This window comes from Phymastichus coffea, unplaced genomic scaffold (genome assembly GCF_024137745.1).
Source record: "Phymastichus coffea isolate CEN01 unplaced genomic scaffold, Cenicafe_Pcof_1.1 PCOF00001, whole genome shotgun sequence".
NCBI lineage: Eukaryota > Metazoa > Arthropoda > Insecta > Hymenoptera > Eulophidae > Phymastichus > Phymastichus coffea.
The window spans coordinates 3,584,677-3,609,557 of record NW_026706812.1 but is presented as its reverse complement, the minus strand read 5'-3'; the positions used below and the strand labels follow the sequence as shown (position 1 = coordinate 3,609,557).

The window sequence follows — 24,881 nt, the reverse complement described above, 5'->3', positions numbered from 1 at the left end:
GTGAGCAAACGCGGCACTCATCTTGCTGATATTTTTTTCATCCCCAATTTTTCATGCAAAATTGAAATGATTGTACCCTTTGATACCCCTGTGGCCTCAACTAATTCTCGCAATTTTAATCTTCTATCACTTAACAACATATCGTGGATTTTGTTGACCATTTCGGGCGTACTCACTTCTACGGGGCGTCCTGAACGAGGTTCATCTTTTGTTGTTGTACGGCCGCGTTTAAATTCATTTACCCAGTTTTAAACATTCTTAAATACAGGGGCAGACTTGCCATGAACGGCGTTCAACTCAACTGTGAATTCTTTTGGTGTAAGGCTTTTCAAATGAAAATGTTTTATCGCCGCTCAAAACTCTGTTTTTTCCATTTTTCAAATAAACAAATAACTTTTTGTTCAATCAACGCTCACAAAAAAACGCCTTAATGAATAGAGCTAAAACTTTGTACGATATCTAGATAGTAGTATTGCATGCCAAAAACATCATAATTTAAGCGTGACGAACGCCATCTCTTGGATTTTGTAAAGACTTATTGACCCCCCGTCGTATCAACATATTCCATATATTAATTAGTTATACAATACATTCAATTGATTTTATTCCAATCATGTTTCGACGTTTTAGCAGTAGAAATAATTTCGTAATTCATCAGTTCTTATTCTAATAATTTTTGGTCGCTTTTTAAATAATAAAGTTTTTAAATTCCATTTTTTTCTTTAGCATTTTATTGCCACTCAATTTTTTCCATTTCATCGAAAGCTTCCAAATCAGATTTACATCAATTAGCATGTTAAACGGCGCCACCTCACATTATTTGATTGTTTTAGTATCAGGGTGAAATTTCATGACCATATAAGGAGCATGACGTCACATACTTATAGATATAGATATAGTAGTTTTTGTTATTTTATTAAAATATGTTAATTGAGAGTAATTTTGATGAAACAAAGCATTTTTTATATAGATTTTAGGGCATAAATTTAGATTATAATAATTTTAATAGCGTTTAATTATGAAATTATAGTGAATTTTAATATGCAAAGTTAATTTGTTGTGACGGTGTAGGCCTGTCATGGCCTGCACCGTGTGCTTATCTCCCTCTCCTTCCTAGGCAAAGGCGCACGGCCGGCATCAAACGCACGTTTTTATCACGTGCCTGATGCCTGCCCTTTTTATTTTCAGCAACGCACAAGAGCGAGGGACGAGGCCAGGGACGCGACGACGCGTTCGAATATTGAGAGTGCGAGAGAGAGAGAGAGAGAGAAGCAATAGTTTTAGTGGTTGGGCTTGGCGCGCGGCACTTGTCGCGACCGGCATTGCCACGTGCCGCCAATTAGGAGGCGAGTGGTGGGAGAAGGCGTGAGTAGCCGGCTCATCAGGCACTCGCAACAGAGAGTTATGCGACGCACGCGAGAGTAATCGGCCGCATCAGTTAGTTGGTGACCATCGCTGCGAAGCCTGCCCCTTTGTTCGGGAAGAAGTCGGCAGTTCTCGCCAGATTAGCCGGGCATATTCTCTCTGCCAGCAAAGCAGCAGTCAGGAGGTTTTCCTGCAAGAAGCCAACACCAGGACGGTACCCGGCTGGTTCTTCTGCCAGATCACCGGCTGCACAGCAGCCAAGGGTTTTCCTGCTAGGCCGCTGGTGGGACATCTTCCAGATTGCCGGCGACAGCGACGTCCGCCGAAATTGGTCAGGTCACCCATTCCTCTCTCTCTTTATATCTCTCCTTTTCCTCGGCGATTCTCACGGTTCGCGTTGCTACGCCAGGCTTTCCCGAGCCGGCGTAGTTTTCGGCAGTGTGAAATTTAAGTAGTTGTTTGAGCCGGTTAACGAGGTGACATGGCGCTAACGTGCCGGTCATCTCGTTTAGACTAAGTTTGTGTGTTATTCCTAATAAGTGATTTGTACTCTCGTCGGCATTCGAGGTAGTGCGTTTGTAATAAACGGCTTATTAACGAGTTGTGTGTGTGAGATCATTTTGCCCGCTGTTCTCCTTCCTGCTTTGCTTGGAGCGATACACCGCCTCCCTTACCTTCCCCCTTTATAAATAATTGGTAATAGTAGTGAATTTATCGACATTGCACGCCGACACTATTACATTGTTTATTACATTGTAAATGTAACGGTCCTATTTATGAGCTATTTATTAAATCACTGAATTACTGCAACTAGTCTAACGTATCTATCTGTTTATTCAAATCAATACATCAAGCGGCGCTACCTCACTATGTTTACGCGATTGTATACAAAAAGAGTCGAATCAAAATAAACAGCATGACGTCACAAAGTAATAGATATACATATGATGATTTTGGATATTAAGAAAAATATTTTAATTAGAGATAATTTTAATATAACAAAGTATTTATTATATAAATTTAAGTACGTAGATTCAGAATATAATAACACAAATTGCATTTAATTATGAAATAATAATGAATTTTAATATGCAAAATTGATTTTTTTATTACGCTAACAATATGAATTATTAGAAAAATGTAAATATGCAAAGTGAATAAGTATAGAACATGAGTAAGAATTGGTTTCATTAATAACAGCTGAATAATAACTATTATTAGTAAATAAACAATTAATAATTTATTTAAACAATAAGCTGTATATAGAACGAAAGTATTAATTTTATACTTGAAAATGATAGCTTTATAATTTAGGAATCTTAGATAAGTAATCTAATAATTGCATTAGAAGATTAGGAAAAACCGTTACAAATATGAAAAATTAGTTATAATTAAAATGTTATTAACTAATTTAAATATTCATTTTTCGAAAATACCTATGAATTGAATCAACTATAAAGTTATATAAAAATTTATTAATTTTCTATTGTAAATATTGTAATATCACGTTAATTAACTTTATTAGCTAATAACTTTTGACGACATTATTTGCGATAATTGTATATTATATAAAATCAACGAATAACAAATTTTGTAAAGCTTACATATGTAAAAAGCTTAATATTAATGATTAATTACTTGTAAATTAAGAAAACTCATTACTCAAAATTCGTGAATGTATCTCGAATGTTCGATGACATCTCTCCTGCAAAAATAAGCGGGAAAATCTGTGTATAAATAGGCCCACCTTTGCACAGGCTAGCATTCACTTCTAGCCTTGCAAGGTGAGCGCATGAGTCTGAATAAACTTGGCTAATACCTAAGTTCTTTCTCTCATTGTGATTAACTGAGCAAGACTGTTCCTTCCTTATAATTCGAGCTCGACTTATAGAACATTTCGCGCTATTAGAAACTTGGGCCGAATTATATCCTATCCAAGAAAAATTTAGCTCTGCTTATGGGACAATTCGCACCATAAGAAACTAGGGCATTGTCTGACTTTCCTTGAAATATTGTACTTATTTATATATATTTGATTTATTTATTATTGTTAGAATACATTTGATTTATCTATTTATTTTATTGACAAGTAGAGTAAAATTATTGGAAACAAATTCTTACTCATTAGCTAGATACGAGAGTTCGAATTATTATTATTTATAAGTGATACGAACATCAAATAAATATTAATTATTAGAATAATGCAGATACTTTAAATTCATGATGAATATCTTAGAAACATGAGTAAGAATTGGTTTCATTGATAACAGTTAATTATTACTGTTATCAATAAATAAATAATTAATAATTTATTTAAACATAAAGTTATATATAGATCGAAAGCGTTAATTTTGTACATAATAATGACAACTTTATAATTTATTAATCTTTATAATTAATTAATCTAATAATTGCATTATAAGGTTTTAGAAAATACCGTTACAAATATGAAAATTCATTATAATTCAAATGTTATTAACTAAATTGAGTATTTCTTTTTAAAAATTACTTCTACTATTGATAAACTATCAACTTATGTAAAATTTTATTGTTTTTTTATTATAGATAATATGCTATCACATTTATTAACATTATTTGTTAATAATTTTTGACGATACTTTTTGCGATAATTGTAAATTATACTAAAATGATTAATATCTACTTTTATAAGGTTTACATGTTTTAAAATTTCAGTATTGCTGTTTATTCTCTTGTAAATTTGGAAAAATTATTTCTCACAATTGCGTAAATAACTCGTAGAGAACTGTCCTGCGAAAATAGGCGGGAAAATCTATGTATAAATCCGCTGATTTTTGCACAAGCTAGCATTCATTCCTAGCCTTGCAAAGTGAGTGCATGGTACGAACATTACAATATAGAAAGCAGTATTGAAACACTCAACTTACTTCCAATTGAAGTCATCAGCAAATGCTCTAATACTGTAAATAGTAAAAAATGCAGCAAATTACTTTCAATAAAATAGCTCAAAAATTGAAGAAAAAAAAATTGCCTAAAAAATTGAAATAGGTACCAGACAACCACAATGAGTCAATATAAAATTAAATGAAAAAAAAAACATTTAAAACTTGAAGAAAAATATTGTATGAAGAGAAAAACACAGGAATGCAAAATTATTTTAGAATATTGCATCCAATAGAAGCAACGGATTATTCACTATATCATACTATTATTTTATTCACGTTTGTCCGAAAGATTAGTCGATACATCATTTATTAAAGGAGGGAGTCCGAAGGCTATGCTGCTTCGCGAGGGTATGAAAGGGCAACGTTTCTCGACCTCGTGGAAAATGTGAGGAGAAAAACAGGCAAAGTTAATGATTAGTGTTGCAATCAATTTCATAAATATATTTTTATCGACAATATTTAATCAACTACAATTCATCATCCGATCGGCGACTGACCACAGTTACAACATATATGTTGTCGTGATTCACGTCGTCACGTTACCAGAGAGTTTTAGCGAAGGACCGCCAAAACACTCTACGACGATGAGTAAGAATGTGCTTCAACATCGTAACCCAGCGTTGTAGCTCCGGTGTAGAACCGCCGAACCTCTCCTGTTGCACCATCAGTTGCCGGTGATATTGTTTCAAATGAGAGAGGGAGAGAGAGAAAAGAGCAAGCAAATCTTACGATAGAATGCAGCTACAACAACAAAGATGCACCTGCTTGCCACAACCGCTACACATATTCACCGAGTCCCAAAGTCCTTAAAGTATATGCAAGCACCAAAAAATACGAACTGGCATCAATATGGGCAGCACAGTCTTATTTTCTAACTCGCACGGTAATGATTATATTGCCGGAGGACCACTAGCTTTGAAGCGTGAGTCTACTAATGAGAACAATGATCAAGTAATTTCGTTAGCGACTCTATCTCCCAACCATGCTTTCCTTGAAAGAGTTCGGCGGTAGATTGTATACCTGGCCGAACACGCTTGCCATGCTACGTCTCTCTCTTTCTCTTTCTCTTTCTCACTATGACTTGTGTCGTTTTCTTCTGCTGTGCTGATTGTCGCCGCTGTCTTACTGTAAAAATAAAGTTGAGCATGTAAGGTGATAACCTTGCATACAGTTCGGTAATGGCTCGACAGAGAGAGGGAGATCCATCGATGAGGCCGGCTACTCAAAACCGTGACTTTCATCATAACTATCAAAAACCATTAAACGACTTGAAAGATCAACTATAATTATCCTACCTATTAGAAAATATTGCGGTAAATGGATCATATCAAATGTATGGTTAAAAATGGACACTGCCAAACAATATGGTTGATGTCTTCGTGTTCGTTTTCACACGGACAGCATGCAGAAGATACTATATTGACACACGATAAAAATGCAGGCAGATTGTAGTGATTGGCTTGACAACAATTTATCGTTAAAATAATTTCCCGATCTAAATTTATATTACAAAATCAAGGTTTGGTTTCGATCATACAAAAATATTCGAAGTATTTTCTGCCTTTTTATATGCTCATAGTTACTGTTTTTGTTTTTGTATTGATGATTGCTTCATTTCTAAATGTTTGGCGTAAATTAGTATGTGAAATCCACACAATTTAATTTGGGATGTACGTATGTATTTATATAATGAGGCTTGTTATTAGCTAACCGATCCGCATACTTATTTCCAATGATCCCGATATGGGATGGAATCCATGCCAGCTGAACATGGCTTTCGTTTGGAGATGATCTACTGAACTCCGAAATTTTCGTTTTAATTTGTATTGCAATGGTAGCCTATTCAATTAATCGATCCGTTCGCGATTCTGTAACTCGCGCGTTAGTACGAAGAATTCAGAGAGAGAGAGGGGGCGCGCGAGCATGTGAATAAGCAGTTACGCCTCAGCTGTTTACGTGACGATACCACCAAATTTATTTTGCACTGTATTTCACCGATATTAAAGTTTGTTAGACGATTTTAAGTGCGAAAGTGCAACGGTATTACCGCGGCAAAAAGCAGCAGCAGCGCAAAAGCAGCATCGTAGCTGATTGGAGGCATAGTGAGGCAGCGACTTAAGGTGAGTTCAACTCTATTGGATAGAAGACACTGAAACTAAATCATCTGACGTAAAGGCGAATACACGTACAACTATACGTATTTAACGGAGCGGCGGTTAGCTCTGCATCGTGGGAGTTTGTGCTTCAATAAATTTCCTATTTTTTTCAGATAACCTCCCCCGTTACAGTATTTAATCGTTAGTTTTAATGTCGAGTATTACAGAGTTTACTTTTTGTAAAACGCTAAGGGAGTCTATAAAAATGAGTATGTGATTACCTGTATGTTCCAATACCAGATCAAGAGCATCGTTTAATGCAATGGATTCAGCTATGAATATTAAGGCTAGTTAAAAATTCATATGAAGTTCTGTTCTAACTTTTTATGGAAAAAGTCTTGTTTTTACGCGTAATAGATAAAAAAAATTATATTTAATCTACTTTAAATCTCGTTTTCTTTTCAATTTTTTATCTTTGTACCAATTTTTTAATAGAGTACTATACATTTATTAATATAAACTTTTATAAAATTTATTACAATTTAGAACAAACGGTTTTCTAACTTTTTTTGAATAATAATGATAACCATAAAAAAAATGTTCGAACCATAAGAACTTTTTACACCAGCTACAACGTATAATTGTAGCATTTTGACAGCTGTAACGGAACGCGTAAGACCCCATCAGTCGGTGACGACCGACATTACCCCCCGCAAGAGCGGGAGCCGCCAACCGGCTCCACTACCGAGTCGTCCTTAGCGACAACACCTCCGTACATAACCTGCCGATCCGCTCCCGTGCTCGTGTAACACGTGTTTCTCGGCCTGCGACTACGCTCTTCACCGACTCGTTATCTAGTCGATCTCTGCCAGCAACAGCCCGATCTACCCTCTCGTCGAAGGATCATCGCAGCAGGCGGACACCAGCACCGATTGCCCAGAAGCTGCAGATAGTGCATACGCGATTGCGACTAGACGGAGCGCCGTGAGTACCCCCCTTTGTGTACACCGTTGCCCGTCGTGTCTGCAACTTCGTCGAGGCACACGACGGGGCGTGCGCCGAGAGTGGGAAGTGAGTGTGAGTGCGCGTGAGATTGTTCGCGAGAGTAATTGGGGCTCTCCTCGTTCGTTCGTCCGCGCTAGCGTTTACGGCTCGACCTCGGTGATTCTCCTTTGTTCTGCTTGGTGATAATATACGAGAAGTTCTACCCGATCTCCCTTGCGTTATTCTTTCGATCCCCGCTCCCTGAACGATACCTAGCCGTGTGGCAGAGCGGGTGTAAAGTCGGAGCCGACATGTGTTCCGACGTTATAACGGCCTCCGCCTCTCTAAATAAAACGTAATAAGCCTGTTATACAGCTTTCAATTTCGCATTGAATTATAACAATCCGCGAAATTGAAATCACCGAGATTATCAAATTTTTCAGGATTTTCTTCGATGTATTCAATAAAAAGATCTAAATATGAAGGTGACGAAAATTGGTTGTAAACCAAAAAAAGCCTAATAATATTATTTCTCGAATGTAAATTCATAACGTAATTCATTAAAATAACGTTATCTGAAAAATGTGGAACAAAGTTTTTCCACACTTGAAATCCATATACATGTAATGGTTGGATTTTTCCTGTAGTTCCAATTGGAGTTTTGTAACATTAACTTTCTTATTTTGTCATTTAGTTTCTTTATTATTCATTCATTCTTATTCGCAGTGACCACTTGAAGAATCTAGCAGTAATATACTAGTAGAAGCACCATTTGGACGAAAAATGTTCTTAAATCAAATTTTAAAAAGATCTACAATAAAAGAATTTATTCAATATTTTTCTATGAGCATTCAGTTATTTTTAAATTATATTTAATTATTATTTATCTCAAGTTAATTTTCCAGATTTAGATGCTTCTACGTATACATTTTGAGGTATGAAAAATTTGGATGCTACAATTGATCCAAACTTTCTCTTTTTGATGGATTGTAATAAAAAACAACGACTTTCTGTCATATCAATTTCTCACTCCTTATCAATCCTTGCAATCCTCCCCTATTACCCTAATCATTTCGTGTTATATATTTATATGTAATGGTATCTCAAATTACATTTCGGGTATATATCTTATAAAAAAATCATCTTTGTTACGGATGTATTTTGAAATATGCTCACAAAGAATTTTCGGACAAAGACATTGCACTTAGATCATTTCATTATACCGCGGACTGTTGTGCTAATCGATACGCGCCTGCGATATCGAACTCGAAGTCAAGATCGAGTGACCATGCGTCGCGGCATCGACACTCATTTCTAAAGAATCGCTTATCTACCGATATTTGTCGGTTGGTCCCTTTGTTGTCAAATTTCAATCACAGTCTCTTCGAAACTCGAAACTTAAGCCAAAGCAACACTACAAAATATTGTTCATTTTAAAATAAGCGTGTAAGAGAAGCGTGCGCAGCATCAAGCTGAGTTACGATTTAGAATTAAATTTGACTATTTAACATTGCTACGATCACTATCTTCAAACTTGCACAAATGCATACATCGCTAAAAAAGATGGTAAATGCATTGTGGCAATCAGACTGGTTGAAAGGTTACCTTTCAAAGCTGATTGTCGACGACGGACATTCAACGTCCGTTACCCCGTTGTTTGAGCCAAAAGTCGGCACCATCAAACGACGCAACATGAGCCACCAAAACACGGCACAATCGTTAGCGCGCGGTCGGAGTCATCACAGACTTCGACTCGAGTCAATCAACTAGAGCAAGGAGCAGTTGATACATTTTCTTTGTCGAATTTGAATTATTGAGAGAGTATTTATTTCCTCGCCTTTTCCACAAATTGAATTTAGAACAAAAGTATCGCTCTAGCCCTCTCTATTTAAAAAAAATATAGATAACACGGACAACATTGTTGGAAGAATTCCAAAAAACGATGAGGGATCTATCGGGGAACCTTATGGTTGTGGGTGAGTTTAATTCCAAAGTGATCGTGTAGGAAATAACATTGACAAATAAAAGAAGACTGCTGTTGGAGATGGTCGAAAGGCTAAAACTAATAGTATTCAATCTCGGACAAATGCCGATATATAGATGACCAGGCGTATAGAGTACTAGACTCTTACCACAGATTAAGGATTAGGGGATAATCAAGGACTATACCTGTAGTGATCATTAACACATTGTCTTTGAATCGCTAGATCGAATAAAAATAGTATACCCGAGATCCATACGACTGTTGCGATAAAATAGATACCAAACTACACTCTCTGCGGTAATGAGGAACAATGCGGAGCACCTATTTTTTGTATATTCACAAATGATAATTTAATGCAACAACTACTCGTAGATGTGGCATCGTATCTTACTCTGATTATATTGTTGGGACGATGCTGCAAAGCGAAAAGAACTGGAATTTGGTTACTTCCTTTAGCGAGGCCTTTGTTTTAAGGGAGAAGAAAAATGAAAAGTGCTTGAAAAACTGAGTGGACAAGACAGAGCAAATGTTAAAGAACAGCGGTTGGACAAAGGGAGAGAACAACGGTGAAGTAATGTTAATGTAGTTTCAAATTGAAAACATTAAATTTTTAGTAAATTTATAAACAATAAGATAATATTTATCATTGACTAAAATTATAATAATAATCAAAAATAGGATACGACGAGGATTCGAACTCGTGCCCCCATATGTCCGCTCGGCTACGTCCTGCCGCTTAAGCTATAGCCGTTTTTTTTAAACAGTTCGTACTCTGCATTTTTATTTTAGAACACATTTATCATATAAATCTATTCATTTAACCTAGTGAATATAACTCAATTCAAAAATAACTACCTTATATGTATTTACCAATAGACTTTTTACTGAAAATTGGATTGGAATCAAGAAAAAACATACTAAGACAATGGTGGACGTTATAACTCGGTACTCAATAGCTTAGTCGGCAGGCATATCCCCAAAATGTTTCAGTTATAATATACCATGGCTTCAATTGACGAGGGTAGAAGTCCTTACAACGTCCATGAGGATTCGCCTGTTTTTTAATCCATCTATCTGTGTGTGTGTGCGTGTGTGTGTGTGTGTTTTTTTTTGGGGGGACTTCGAAGGCTGGATAAAACCTTGAGTGGAACCCCAGGAATGTTGGATCCTGACAGGTACTAACGTTAGTTACGACTTCTGCCAGGACCTCCTCTTCATTATCTTCATGATCTTCTTTCTTCACCCTATTTTGTTAGACAAGAGGCCATCTCTTCCCTACGTCTCCCCCACTTCGGAGGAGTTCGGGTCGTCAGATGTACACCTCAGTCTTATCTTCTCTCTTCGTCGTCAGGTCTGTATCGTCCTGTTCTTCGTCCGAATCTGCTCTTCGTGGCGTAGGTCTATGAGAACCTTAGTCGCGAAGGTTGTCATCTTCTTCCATGCTTCTTCTGAAGAAAGCATGATTTCAACCATAGTCTCAGGTGTTAGTCGCTGCTCCAGTGATGACTCTAGGTCATGTCTGTATTCCTCGAACCTGGGACAGGCAAAGAACACGTGTTCTGCATTCTCTTCTTGTCCGCTGCAGGCTGGGCACTCCGGGGAATCCTCGTATTTGTATTTATACAAGTACGCCCGAAAGCACCCGTGGCCTGACAGCATCTGCGTCAAATAGTAGTTGCTACTACCATGCACTCTGTTTATTCACTTGTCCACTTCGGGAATCAGGCGGTGCGTCCATCTTCCCTTTTCAGCTTTGTCCCAAGTCTTCTGCCATCGTGATAGGCTTAGTTGCCTCTCCCTTATTGTTACTTCATGGGCATCCTCGTTTGGTCCTCTTCTCCCTGTCTCGTAGACTCGTCTTCTTTCTTCAGCCAGCTCTTCCAGCGGCAGCATGCCCGTGATGACCTCTGCAGCCTCCTTAGACACCGTTCTGAACGCTGCTGCCACTCTAAGTGCGCTCAGTCTATAGACGTTATAACTGACGCCAGGAGCAATCTTCTGTTCTGCTTTGATCCTCCTGTGTTTGGCATAAGCCTTGACAATGCTGCTCTAACCACTGATGTCTTTATAGCGGCTTGCTTAACTTGCTCATAGCAGTTTAGACGGGTGTCAATCACCACGCCTAGGTACCTTATAGAGGGCTGGGATGTGATTTCGTGTGGTCCCACCTTAAGTGTAATGGTCTCAACTATCTTCCTGCTTGATATGAGTACCGCTTCGGTTTTGTGCTCAGCAAGTTCTTGTCCGATGAAGTCTAGATACTCTTTGTACCTGCCATAACTTAATCGAAAGAGGTTTTTCAGTTCATCCAGATATTTGCCGACTATTACCAAGGCTACATCGTCAGCAAAAGCTACTGGTGTAACAGCTCTTGGTAGTTGGACTCGCAGCAGTCCATCGTACATGATGTTCCAGAGAAGTGGTTCAAGCACAGAGCCCTGAGGCACCCCCCCAGTAACCTTAAATTCTTGCGGTCCCTTTTCTGTATCGTACATTAGGATTCGGTCCTTGAAGTATGATGCCACCATCTTTTGTAGGTACTTTGGTACATTGAACCTTTCTAGTGCTTCCATTATTCTCTTCCATAGTGCTGAATTGAAGGCATTTTTTATATCTAAAGTAACTACCAGGCAGTATTCCTACTTTCTACCTTTCCACCTTTTTCCAGCTATGGCTTTGCTTGCTGTTTCGACGACCAGATTAATGGCATCATGGGTTGAGCGGCCCTTACGGAATCCAAACTGTCGTTCCGAGAGCTATTTGTCTGTCATTTCTTCGTTCCTTGCGTATATTATTCGCTCCAAGATTTTGCCGGCTGTGTCAAGCATACACAGTGGGCGATATGATGAGGGATCATCCGGTGGCTTGTTTCCCTTGGGGAGGAGAACAAGTCTTTGCTTTTTCCATTCTGCAGGAAACACACCTTCGCTTAAGCACTTGTTGTACATCGTGAGGAATAGCTGTGGGTAAGCTTTTATGGCTGCTTTTAAGGCTATGTTTGGGATTCCATCCGGGCCAGGGGCCTTCGCGTTACCTATCTTGCTGCATGCTCTTTGCAACTCTCCTAGGGATATTAGTGGAGGCGCATCTATGCTGGTTTGCTCAACTCGGAACTGGTTTTCCTTCCTCCGGGGAAAAAGTACTTCCACTATCCTTTGCAGCATAGTAGGGCATGTTGGTGATGGAGTTGCCCGCTTTTTCAGGCGAGCCATGACGGTCTTGTAAGGTCTCCTCCCACAGGTCACCGTCAACCTCTTCCACTAGCTCCGTCCAGCATAGCCTTTTGCTCGACTTGATTGCTTTAACCAGCTCTAATCTTGCTCTCCTGTGTTCTTCTTTTAACTCCTCGATGTTCAGTCTCTTCTTCTTTCTTCCTGTTGTTTCGGCTCTTCTTGCTTGGATGCAATCCTTCCGTAGGGCTGCAATGTCATTATTCCACCAATAGGCAGCAGATTTTTTGTTGTTTTTGCCACCTTTGCGTGGCATGGTTGCATCACACGCATCTGTAACTCTACTCATTACCTCTTCCACCATCGGTGATACGCTTTCTAAGCGTGTGCGTGTACCGTCGAGTGCTTTGATACAGCTCTCTGTTTCGAAGACGCTGATCTTCCATCCACGGTGGCACTGATTTCGACTGATTTGACTTAGCTGACGCTTGGTCGATACTGTCCATGTGATGAGTTTGTGGTCACTTAATGTGTACTCATCAGTCACCTTCCAATCATTGCCGTTTGACACCAGCCTACTGCTAACAAAGGTTAGGTCAACGATCGAGAATTTACCATTTTTTTCGAACGTTGGCTCATCTCCCACGTTTAGCAATACCACATCGAGTAAGGACATTGCCTCAACCAGTATGTGGCCTCGTCCGTTGTTTCTCTTGCTGCCCCAGTCCGTTGCCCAGGTATTAAAGTCACCAGCAATAGCCGCAGGGACATGTTCCTCAAAATCTCTTGTCAATGCATTTATGAAGCTAGTGAAGTCTTCACTCTCCCAGGTTGGGGGTGGCGGAGCATAGCAACTGTAAAAGTAGACGCCTCCGATCTTTGCGCGAACAAACCCTTTTTTCATTGTATCTGCTGCTTCTTGATAAGTAAGCTTTCCACACGACCAAATAGCCGCCTTTGCTGAGCTATCTGTTGCCCAGGTCGGGAGATCAAGCTGTTTGTACGGCTCTGAGATGATGGCCACATCTGCTTGCTGCTCTCTAAATGACTGCTCCAGCATGCTTTGTGCCTCTGCACAGTGATTCAAGTTGATTTGCACCACCTTCATTTTCTTCTTTGGTTTTGTTTTCGGAGTTCCTCCCTCCGTACTCTACAGGTAACGATACCTGCGACGTGGTCGCAATCCTGTTGCGGGTCTGCCTCTGCACAGAGCATACAGTGAGCATCTTCTGTGCACTGGGCTATTTTGTGCTCGTTTTTACCACATTTCAGACAGCAGCCCGAGCGGTTCATGTCACTTTTACATTGTGTCGCGATATAGCCCAGATGCCAACACTTAAAGCATTTAGTCGGTTTGTTTACAACTCTAATAGGGCAGCTGATGGGTCCTATTAGTACCTTGGCTCTACCGATCGTGAGCTTATCGGCGAGCAGGGCAGTTAGTTGAACCAATGCCACCTGCAAGCCGCCGTAGTAGTCACGCATTCTTATGATCGAGTCTACTGTGATGTTCCACTCTGGGCCTGCCACCTTCTTCAGCGTCTGTGCTACCTCCTCCTTGGAGGTCCCTTCCATTATTTCCTTATTTTCCAGGTCAGCCTCCTGTACTTTGCTAAATACCTCGGCTTCTCCTTCCAACTTTTCCATCACTTGCTTTTGGAGCTCTTCCGTTCTGCTCGCATTTCTGTTCTTCAGGACGAAGAGCATGTCCTTCTTTGTGGTTCTCCTGATTTGCTTAAGCTCACTGCCCACTTCTTCGTTATCGCCGCCAGTAAACAGTGGCTCCACTTTCTTAAACAAGTCCGCAAATGACTTGTCTTTGGCTCGAATCAGGAGAGCGTTTGGAAGATTTTGGGGACCTCGTTTGGTCGGAGAGTGTCTCCTAGTTACCTTCTTCTTTTTTTCCTTTTCTTTCTTTTTCTTCCTCACAGTTTCCCAGCCCTGATCCTGACCTCGTCCGCTGCTGTTCTCCTTGGCTTTATCCATTTGTTGTTCGGGGTCATGCGCCCGTCCAGCCCGTGCTTCTGTACTAGCTTCCTTCGTTTCAGGCGGTGCTCTTACGGCCTGGTTTTTCCTTTTACACTCGCGTGTAGTATTATTCACTGTTCTCTGCTGCTTGTCCTCCAGCATTTGCAGGAGGTCAGCTATAGCATCTTCGAGAAAGTTGAGTTTTTCTCCTAGGTCACTTGTAGTTTTGAATGCCACAGGGGCCAGGTGACCAACACCTGCAGCACTGCGGTCATGTGATGACGACGCCGGGGAGCCCGCTTGCTCACTTCTCACTTGCGCCGGTACTAGGGTATCCCTCCGTTGCACCGTAAACGATTTACTTTGTATTGTACACGCCATAATTGGTTTATATTCTGAGCTCCTACTCCTAGTTCGTGACCCTGGACAGGGTTTGTGTTTGGTCCGCGAAAGGTATTTCATTTCCCTAAGACCCTCCCGCTATTGGCGAACCAATAGTAAGCGAGCCTCACTATCCGCCACCTGGGACGCGTCACGTCGGGGTTCACCTCCCCGTCCACTTAGCCTACTAAGTAGATCCGTGGTGTGTGTGTGTGTGCGCGTGTGTGTGTGTGTGTGATGAATTTGAAGAATTAGATGAAGATAAAACTCAATGTATGTACGTATGTACGTATTAAAACTTATTTGGAAAATATTACATTTGAAATATATGACAATTAAAATACTCTACTTTTCCGCAATATAAGGCAAGGTGACATTATAGTCAGATGGTTCTCTAGTAATTTATAATTTGTTTCTAATTAAATTTTAATGGTACATACCTGAATCCATCGAATTTGTATTCTTCTATATACCAACGTAAATTTGACAGCAGGAACCGTAATACTTCGTAATCTCCATAGTTAAATAATCTGCTATCCCATAGCGGATGTTGCCCTTTATATCCAGAATGAAAAAAACATGCCTCAGTTCCATCAAACATATTTAAACCATCTAACGTATTTTTTGAAGCATGGGAATGTACGACATCCAGAAATACATATAAATTATTTCTATGAGCTTCGTCGACTAATTGCTTTAATTCCTCGGGAGTGCCAAATCGAGATGATGCTGCATAGAATGAAGTAACCTATACATCAAATTCACCATTATATTATATATATATATATATATATATATATATAATGTATATAGATATGGGTCAAAATAATACTTTTCGGCCAAACCGTGCGCGGGGGGTCAACCGATTTCGACGCCAATTTTTTTTCATGCTCCATTGGTTGAAATATGACTCTTTGAATTTTTAGAACTAGATTTGGGGTCCCTAGAATTTTTCAAAGTCTCAAAATCGAGCCAAAATCGCGCTCAAAATGATCATTTTTGAAAGACCACAGAATGGTGAGTTTTGATGCTAAAATATTGTGCCACAGCTCACTCTCTTCCTATTTTAACGTACTTTTTTTTGGTGTATTTCAAAATTAGCTCATGTAATCAGGAAGCATTCAAACGGACAGAAAATACGTTTTACTCGATTTTACCTCATCTTCAAACCCCTGTAAAAGTGTCAATTTTGAGTTTTTTTGATCACATAAAAACTCATCTGTGTGGTCTTTTTAAGACGAAGAAAACTAACTCTCGCACGTTGAAATACATCAAAAATTGACGGAGATACGGCCTTTCAAAGTTGGCAATTTTAACAAAAATCGCATTTTTCGCGATTTTCAAGTGATGATTAAAATGCGTTCGCCTATTTCGATCGAGCTGAAAATTTCAGACAAACTCAAAAAAATGTTCCCAAACAAGGTAAAAATTGTCGGGAACCGGATATCGAACCCCATCATACAGTGGGCGGGCATCTCATTTTATCGATTTTTCAGCGTATCCCGATGATTTTTCAAATCATTTCTAAATAGGAATATGAAAATCATTTCCGTATTTATCACTGGATAACTGAAGATTCGGTTATTTTCCCGGTTATTTTCAATCTGGTAGCTTCAACTCATTCGACGAAAAAAAAATGGTAGAACGAAGTAAAGTCTGATGCTCTATAAGAATTCCAAAGTGAATATTCGGATGATCCCTACAAAATAGTCATAGTCAGTCAGGTACTCATGCGCATGCGCAATGCCTGTAGATATGTACACCCAACGTGGATTGAATCGCGACCCCCCCCAGTTAGGTTGGTATGAGAATTCCGTCGTATCATCGGAACGAAGAAACCGCGGGAAAATTCAAAAATGAAAATCCGTTTTAAGATACGATAAAAAGCTAAAACGTTACTAATTTGTTTTTAGGTTTAAAATTAATTGTTTGCCGAACAATGAATTTAGATGCATGATTATTTGATTTTAGGTTTTAATTATATAATTTAAGAACGAGCGTTATACTATGGCCGATCGGAAAACCACCGTTACGGACTGAAAGTAGCACTCATAGTCTCATACCAACCTAACTGGGGGGGGTCGCGATTCAATTCACGTTGGGTGTACATTGAGGTTTTTAGTTTGACATTCGATTGATATTGAAGTCAATTTTGATTACCAGTAGATATCAAACCAGTTGTCAAATTAATACATTGTTCGTGCAAATGAATTGGAAAGTGTGAGAAGGTACCTCGGTATCTAGACTCATCCTTATTATTGTTAACAAATCCTAATAATAACGCACAAATAATTCTATCAATTATTTCAATGAATTTATTCCCGCACTATCGAATTATGTAAGTTAATTTTTTATTTTTTCAATAATAACTTTTGACGTAGTTACATTCTATTCTACAGCTGTATTCATCGTTGACATAGCAATTCTAGCTTTTCAATTCATAACATGCTCTCAGTCTTGATTTAAATACATAACAGTTAACTCAATAAAAAGATAATATTCTAATTGCAAGTAGTGATTTCAAATTATTAATTTTATAATTGTATGATACAGAAAACAAAATGTCTAATATCGACAGTTGTTGTGTTAGTAATTTGGTCAAAGACAAGTGCCATGCACAAAGATTCCGTGCTGATACAAGTATGCATAAGAATAATAATTTATCAGATGAAGAATTACAACTTCTGTCATTGAGGGTACCTGGTATAGACAATATTGAAACTAAATCTATATGTGATTATCACTATAAGAAATATATTAAATATTATTCACTGGATGAGAAACATTGTTGTGATCCATGCAATAAACATGCCAAAAATGTCATATCCCCTCTGATTATTATTGATTTAGAATATGCAAAAGATATTAAGAGAATATGTCAATATGAAATGGTACCAGGAAAACAACTTTGTAAAAATTGTTATAGCAATTTTTTGGAAGAAATCAAAACTTTCAAAGAACAGTTGAATTTTTGTATTGATCCTTTTGAAAAGCATAGGAGCAAAATTGATGAAAATTTAGTCTGCTTGAAGCAAGAGTATATAGATCATCTAGTGAATATGTGTAATAAGAAATTCACCGTTGAGCATAAGATTTGCAATATTTGCAGTTCACGTTTGGATGATTGTATTTTCAAATTAAAGCAATGCTCTCCTAACTCATTATTGGAATGCAGTGATGAAGTGAAAAAAATTGATGCTGCAAAAGACACACCAGACTACTCTCAAAGCTCTTCTGGTTCTGAATTTCAATCAGATAGTCAAAAAAAAAGGAAATTTGATGACATGCTTGAAATTTTTGGTATACCTCCATTCAAGCGTCAAAAGTTGTCTAACGATCGTACAATAAATGAAGGTGTGAAAATATTACAGAATGTTGTTAATCAAGTTTCAGAAACTTTTGGAAATATCGCTAATGTAAAATTGCCACAATATAATATTACAGAAACATCTGACGAATCTGGTTGGTTCAGAGAAATTGTTTCGAACATACAAGAAAAATATCTGGTTCCTTCAACGACTTTTAATGAGAAAATTTCTTTACTAACTCTTTTGCCTAAAAGTTGGAAGTTGGCCAATGTAAGACGTCATATACCATGCAGCAAGTACATGTTTGGCGAAGCTAAAAAATTGAGAGAAAAAATGGGTAAGCATCAAAACCTCATGATTTTGTGTATATTAGTCACATTCATTCACTTCTCACTTTCACGAAAATTCACACATTTTCTATTGCAAGAAAGCTGGATAGCTATTTTTGAGAATTTTGAATACTGATTACATATCTATGGATTATTTATGATATAATTAATAATAATATATGAGAATATCCCAAAAAGTACTACAATTCGTTCACCGTTTCGTCAAAATTTCAAACGATGGGTGCGTTTTTGGACATGAAATTTACTCGTTCTATATACTATATAAAACCAGAAACCACTCTGGTACAAGTCCGGAAACCTTTGTGATACCCTTTTTCTGCCCATCAAATTAAAAAAATTAATTAAAAAATAGATCCAAATTTGCATAGTTTTTAAAATTCAAAAAGAACGATCAATGATAAACTCAATCTGAATTCAAATTTAAATTCTACGTTAAGGTGCCTCTCTACCCAAGAAAGAATTTTGTTTGTTATTACCTTTAACTTGGATTACAGTTTACCCATGTATTACTACACATTTTGTAAAGTTACTTACCAATTTTCAAATGATTTCTATGATTTTCCATGGAGTAATGTTTAATAATGTGTTTTTTTTAAATAAAAATGGCCAATTTCTCAAAAAATACTTGCGTATGCCATTACACTTTTCACCTTTACCAAAATTCATGTATATTCCAATGCGTATAAAATAGACAGTAATTTTTTCTAAATTTTCATTGACCAATTCAATGTCTATAATTAAATTGTATGATGTAGTCTATATAACATTATAAAATTTCTATACTTTTCACTTATGCCCTTTGGCACCAAAAAAAACCATCGATGAAAATCCAAAATCTGAAAAGATGACCCTTTTTCAAAACAAATGTTAACCGAAGCCAAAATTATAGATCAGTTCATATTTCTTCCATACGCAAGCACTATTTTGAACTAGGGAAAATAAGAAACTGAGAAAACTCATATTTAAAAAAAAAACAATTTATTTGATTCTCCACTCAAATAATTATTAGGAAAAGTATTACACATCCAACTTCTTCATCACAGATTTCATCAGAATAATTAATGGCAATCTCTCAGTATCACAGCTGTCTAAATCCAATTCCAACGCAATTGATATTCACATCACAATAAATAATTTTAGACAGAGAGAAAACATTGAATCCTCCACACAGTTATTATAATCAATTCAATTTCAAACTCCCTAGCTGCATACACACTTTTTCTATCATTGCTACACTCGAGTAAGAACACATTATGTTAAACATTCTCACATAAACTACTATATATTCTTGTATAGCCAATACAAAATAAAATGTATTAACTAAGAGCACTTTCATAAATTAACAAATATTTGGGATGAAATTCATATTACTTGAATCACCTTCATTACATGAATCTAAATTAACTAGATGAGCAAATTTATTTTCAATCACACCTTTTTAAATCAATTCTGATCCATGCTTCTTGAGGTTGATACTTATTTCCTATCAATCTATCTATTTCCACTCATTCTAAACAACCACCCATCTTCAAATTGTTACAGATTAGTTTGGAGAAATTTGTTCGTACCACTTTTTCATTCATGCCAAGGTGCATGAATAAATTTCGTTTGACTAAATATTAGTAGAATAATTTGAATACCAATATATGCGTTGATGGAGTTGTAATGAACATATGATTTCTTGTTTACATCAGTCAGCTGCCTGAGCTTGTATTCAAATTGAACCATAGAGTACAAATGCAAGAGATCACAATCAAAAAATGAATAGTGGCAGTCAATGCTGCTAGCAGTTATTATCGAAAGGGGGCGCTACATTAACATGAAATCAAAACTGCAAGGTATTTTTATTATTTCTGAGAACAAAATTTAAAAAAAGCTGTGATAACTAAAAGATTATTTTTGCTATTTTTAACTATTTTATTTTACAAAGTTTATGGAAAAAAAATAAAATTCTGTTTTCATGATCAATTCATGATTTTTTGCTGATTATCATAACATTTTCAGATTCATTAGGATGAAAGGAAACATAATCTGTAATAAAAAAAATTGATTTTTTGAACCAAATTTGGGTAGAGAGGCACCATAAAAAATACATCGGATAATTGTATTCTGTTATTTTTTTCGTGAGATTTGGAGACGTACAAGCTCTGAGAACATTGGCGGCGCGAAAAATAAAAAAATCCATGAGTAAAAAAAAAAAAATAAATAGCTTGAATCGACGTTTACGCTTCTCAAAGTTCTTGGAAGGTCAAAATTTATCGTATACAAAAAGTATAATATAATTTTCGATGTATTTCTATATGTAGAATACAAATATTGACTCAGATCGTCATTATCGAAATTTCCTTATTTTTAAATTGAGAAAATCTGGCAAAAATGCGGAAAATGAGCTATTTTGGAAATTGAAGAAATCGAAGTTTTCGGCCAATATTCGTTTCAAGGCATGAACGCCGCCAATATTCATGAAAAAAATAATAGAATACACGTTTTCGATGTATTTCGTGACGTAGATTTCGAATCTGGAGTCAAATTAATTATATCTTCTATCGTTATTTTCAAAATTACAAAAAACCAAGAATATTGCTTATTTTTTCATTAATTTTTTTAATTTGATGGGCAGAAAAAGGGTTCCACAAAGGTTTCCGGGCTTGTACCAGAGTGGTTTTTGATTCTACATACTATATAGAATGAGAAAATTTCATGTCCAGAAGCGTACCCATCGTTTCAAAATTTTGACGAGACGGTTAGCAAATCGTAGTACTTTTTGGGGGGATATCCTCATATATATTAAGGAAACTCAAAGGATCATGAAAAAATGCTTATTCAGAAAGTCTTTATCTAGATTATCGTATCTCTCTAGTAAGAATATATGGATGGAAATAAACATTGATGAAGTTATAACGAAAATCATGATCCAAAAGGTTCTCTCAAATCTTCAACCTTCTATTTTTTTCTGAGCTCTTTACAATTCGTGGCAATTAATTTCTTCATATTTGCTACAATTTTATAGGTCCGTTGGGTAAACGCAAAAGAAAAACTTATTTCAGATATCAAGCTGAAATTAGACAGGAAATTGTTGATTTTTATTTGGATGATACTAATAGTTTGGAGTGTAGTGGAGCCAAAGAAAAAATTAAAGTTAAAACTTATGGTGAAGAATCAGAAATAGTTCAAAAGCGAATAATGTTGTATGATCAAGAAGATTTGTACAATAGTTGAAAGGAAAAAACAACTCAAGCTAATATTCCATGCTTAGCATTTTTCTGTCAGTTACGGCCACCAAATTGCTTTTTTGCCGGAGAACCTGGTACGCATAATATTTGTGTTTGTAGCGAGCATCAAAATGTCAAACTCAAAACTGCAGCTGTAAATAATAAAATCAGCTACAAAAAAGCAATGGAAGTCTCAGTTTGTTCAATGGAAAATAAAAATTGTATGTTGCGCAAATGCCATCAATGTCCATCTAAAGAATCCGTGTCTAATTTTTTGAGTGCTGATGTCGATATTGAGAATAAAGGAAATGTGAAATATGCAATTTGGGATACTGTTCAAATAGAAAGTAAAAACTCAGAAAATTCCTCTATGAGCAGAATGACTCTTGTAGAACATAATGAGCCGTACAAAGATGCTCTAAGAACCACTTCTGAAGATATATACAATTTGACACAACATCATTTCATTTCGTCTAAACAGAAAGAACATTACTGTCAATGCCGCAAAGAATTAGACCTAAATACTGCAGTTTTCGTCATGGACTTTGCTGAGAATTATTCCTTCATTGCTCAAGACTCACCTCAAGGGCTTTACTTCAATAATAAGCAGGCTACGTTATTTACTGGGGTCTTGTACTATAGAGATATTGATACCAATGAGTTTTCATGCCAAAGTTTTTGTGTAATCTCAGACACTAAAACACATCAAGCTTATTCTGTGAATGCATTCCAAGAAGCTATTTTGAATGAATTAAAAAAAGAGTTTCCTTGGATACAAAAATTGATATACTACAGCGACGGAGCTCCAACACAGTTTAAGAACAAGTAAGATATGATTACGTTCACTTAAATATCCTAAAATTGTTACCAAGAAGTAAAAAAGTGTTTTTCTTTTCTGAAGATTGATTATCTTTTAACTGTTCAGAAAGCTCCTTGAACTTTAAAAGAATCTGAAAATAATCATTTATAAAATAAAGATGATAGTTCTAGGAATCAAAATAACAGGAAAGAGCTTAGAAGATTGGTCATACCATAATAAACCTCGATCGTATTTTTATATTTACTCTACAGTATTTGACTAATGAATATGATTAAAATTTATTTATTACATCATCTTTCGAGCCAAAGATATTTCGAGGTATAGTTTTCAATTGAAAAAAAAATCTGATGAAGCAGTAATGTTAGTTTCCGTTGATTCACATGAATACGTATTTGAAACATAAAAAATATTTTGAGTACTTGTTCTCTATAAAATATGTGTGTTATAATCAAGACTTCAATCAACTGTCAATAATAATTTCAAAATCAGCATTGAAATTCGTGACCGTATCATTCAACCGTAGTGGCTTTCCTGTAATAATAATGTGATTTGAGATTGAAAAAATCAATTTTGGTGTAAAAATCCATTCCAATAATGATTTGAAAACAATTCAGAAGCAGCAAGGTATGATTATTTTATTATTTTCAGAAATCATCTGATTAACATCTGCTACCATGAAAACGATTTTGGCTTGAAAGTTATTTCTTATAACTTTTTTATGACTTCTCACGGTAAAAGCGCAGCAGATGGTATAGGAGCTGCTGCAAAACGGAGTGCAAGAAAAGCATCTTTACAAGGCACCTGTATTTTGAATGCCGAACAGATGTATGCTTATCTCAGTGAAACTGACTCTGATATAAAGTATGACATAATTAATCATTTTGTTTATCATGACATTTATACAATTATAATGTTTCAAAAATATTTCAGATACTTGTATGTGAGTGACAAAGACGTTGAATCGAAAGGCAAGAAACTGAGTTCCAGATACAAATTAGCTAAGACGGTCAAAAATACCAGGCAATATCACTCTTTTGAACCAGTCAATACGGAGACAAAGAAAGCCAAACTATATTCTTATGATTCTGAGTACGATATCGTCAACATAACTTGAAAATAAAGAAAATAGCCCAATTTTTTTATTTCTTTCACCCATGAAGGACCTTCCTACGTTGACATACAACTTTTTCGATAATCCATGATCATGTATTTCTGGCCGCAATTGATGGATCTGGCGGTATGGAAAATATAAATTTACTATACTACAAACAAAAAACATGTATACTTTTTAATTTACAAAGAAAAAATGAATTTAAAGATTTTTAAGCTCCCTTTAAATCAAGGCAAATAGTGAAATACGCTGAAAAATCGATAAAAAGAGATGCCCGCCCACTGTATGATGGGGTTCGATATCCGGTTCCCGACAATTTTTACCTTGTTTGGGAACATTTTTTTGAGTTTGTCTGAAATTTTCAGCTCGATCGAAATAGGCGAACGCATCTTAATCATCACTTGAAAATCGCGAAAAATGCGATTTTTGTTAAAATTGCCAACTTTGAAAGGCCGTATCTCCGTCAATTTTTGATGTATTTCAACGTGCGAGAGTTAGTTTTCTTCGTCTTAAAAAGACCACACAGATGAGTTTTTATGTGATCAAAAAAACTTAAAATTGACACTTTTACAGGGGTTTGAAGATGAGATAAAATCGAGTAAAACGCATTTTCTGTCCGTTTGAATGCTTCCTGATTACATGAGCTAATTTTGAAATACACCAAAAAAAAGTACGTGAAAAAAGGAAGAGAGTGAGCTGTGGCACAATATTTTAGCATCAAAACTCACCATTCTGTGGTCTTTCAAAAATGATCATTTTGAGCGCGATTTTGGCTCGATTTTGAGATTTTGAAAAATTCTAGGGACCCCAAATCTAGTTCTAAAAATTCAAAGAGTCATATTTCAACGAATGGAACATGAAAAAAAATTGGCGTCGAAATCGGTTGACCTCCCGCGCACGGTTTGGCCGAAAAGTATTATTTTGACCCATATATATACACACGAGTTTAATTACGTAAGAAAGAAATTTATTCATCTTTAAAATTTTATGTACATATTAGTGATCAATTTTGTGTTTTCGAGCTGCAGAACGTAATGTTGATTCTGCAGAAACAACAGTAAAATAACTCACGATTTTTTTTGTGTTTGTGGCTTTTGACGATCTGACAGTATTAGAACGATTTTGAACAGATCTCATTTGTTCAAAATGTATCACAGTCTTTAAACTGTTCTTTTTGTTATATGATCATCCTTATTTTGAAACGTTCT

At 36.5% G+C, this 24,881-nt stretch overlaps 1 protein-coding gene across 3 annotated transcripts in view; it reads right to left on the bottom strand.

Moving 5' to 3' along the window:
* The window catches only part of LOC131662819 (1,4-alpha-glucan-branching enzyme), a 588,019-nt gene that overhangs the window by 179,300 nt on the left and 383,838 nt on the right, over positions 1–24,881 (bottom strand). For all 3 annotated transcript variants that reach the window (XM_058932788.1, XM_058932779.1, XM_058932770.1), the window contains exon 5: positions 15,313–15,620. In XM_058932788.1, the coding sequence (XP_058788771.1) occupies positions 15,313–15,620 (308 nt within the window). The remainder of the gene's footprint in view (positions 1–15,312; positions 15,621–24,881) is intronic.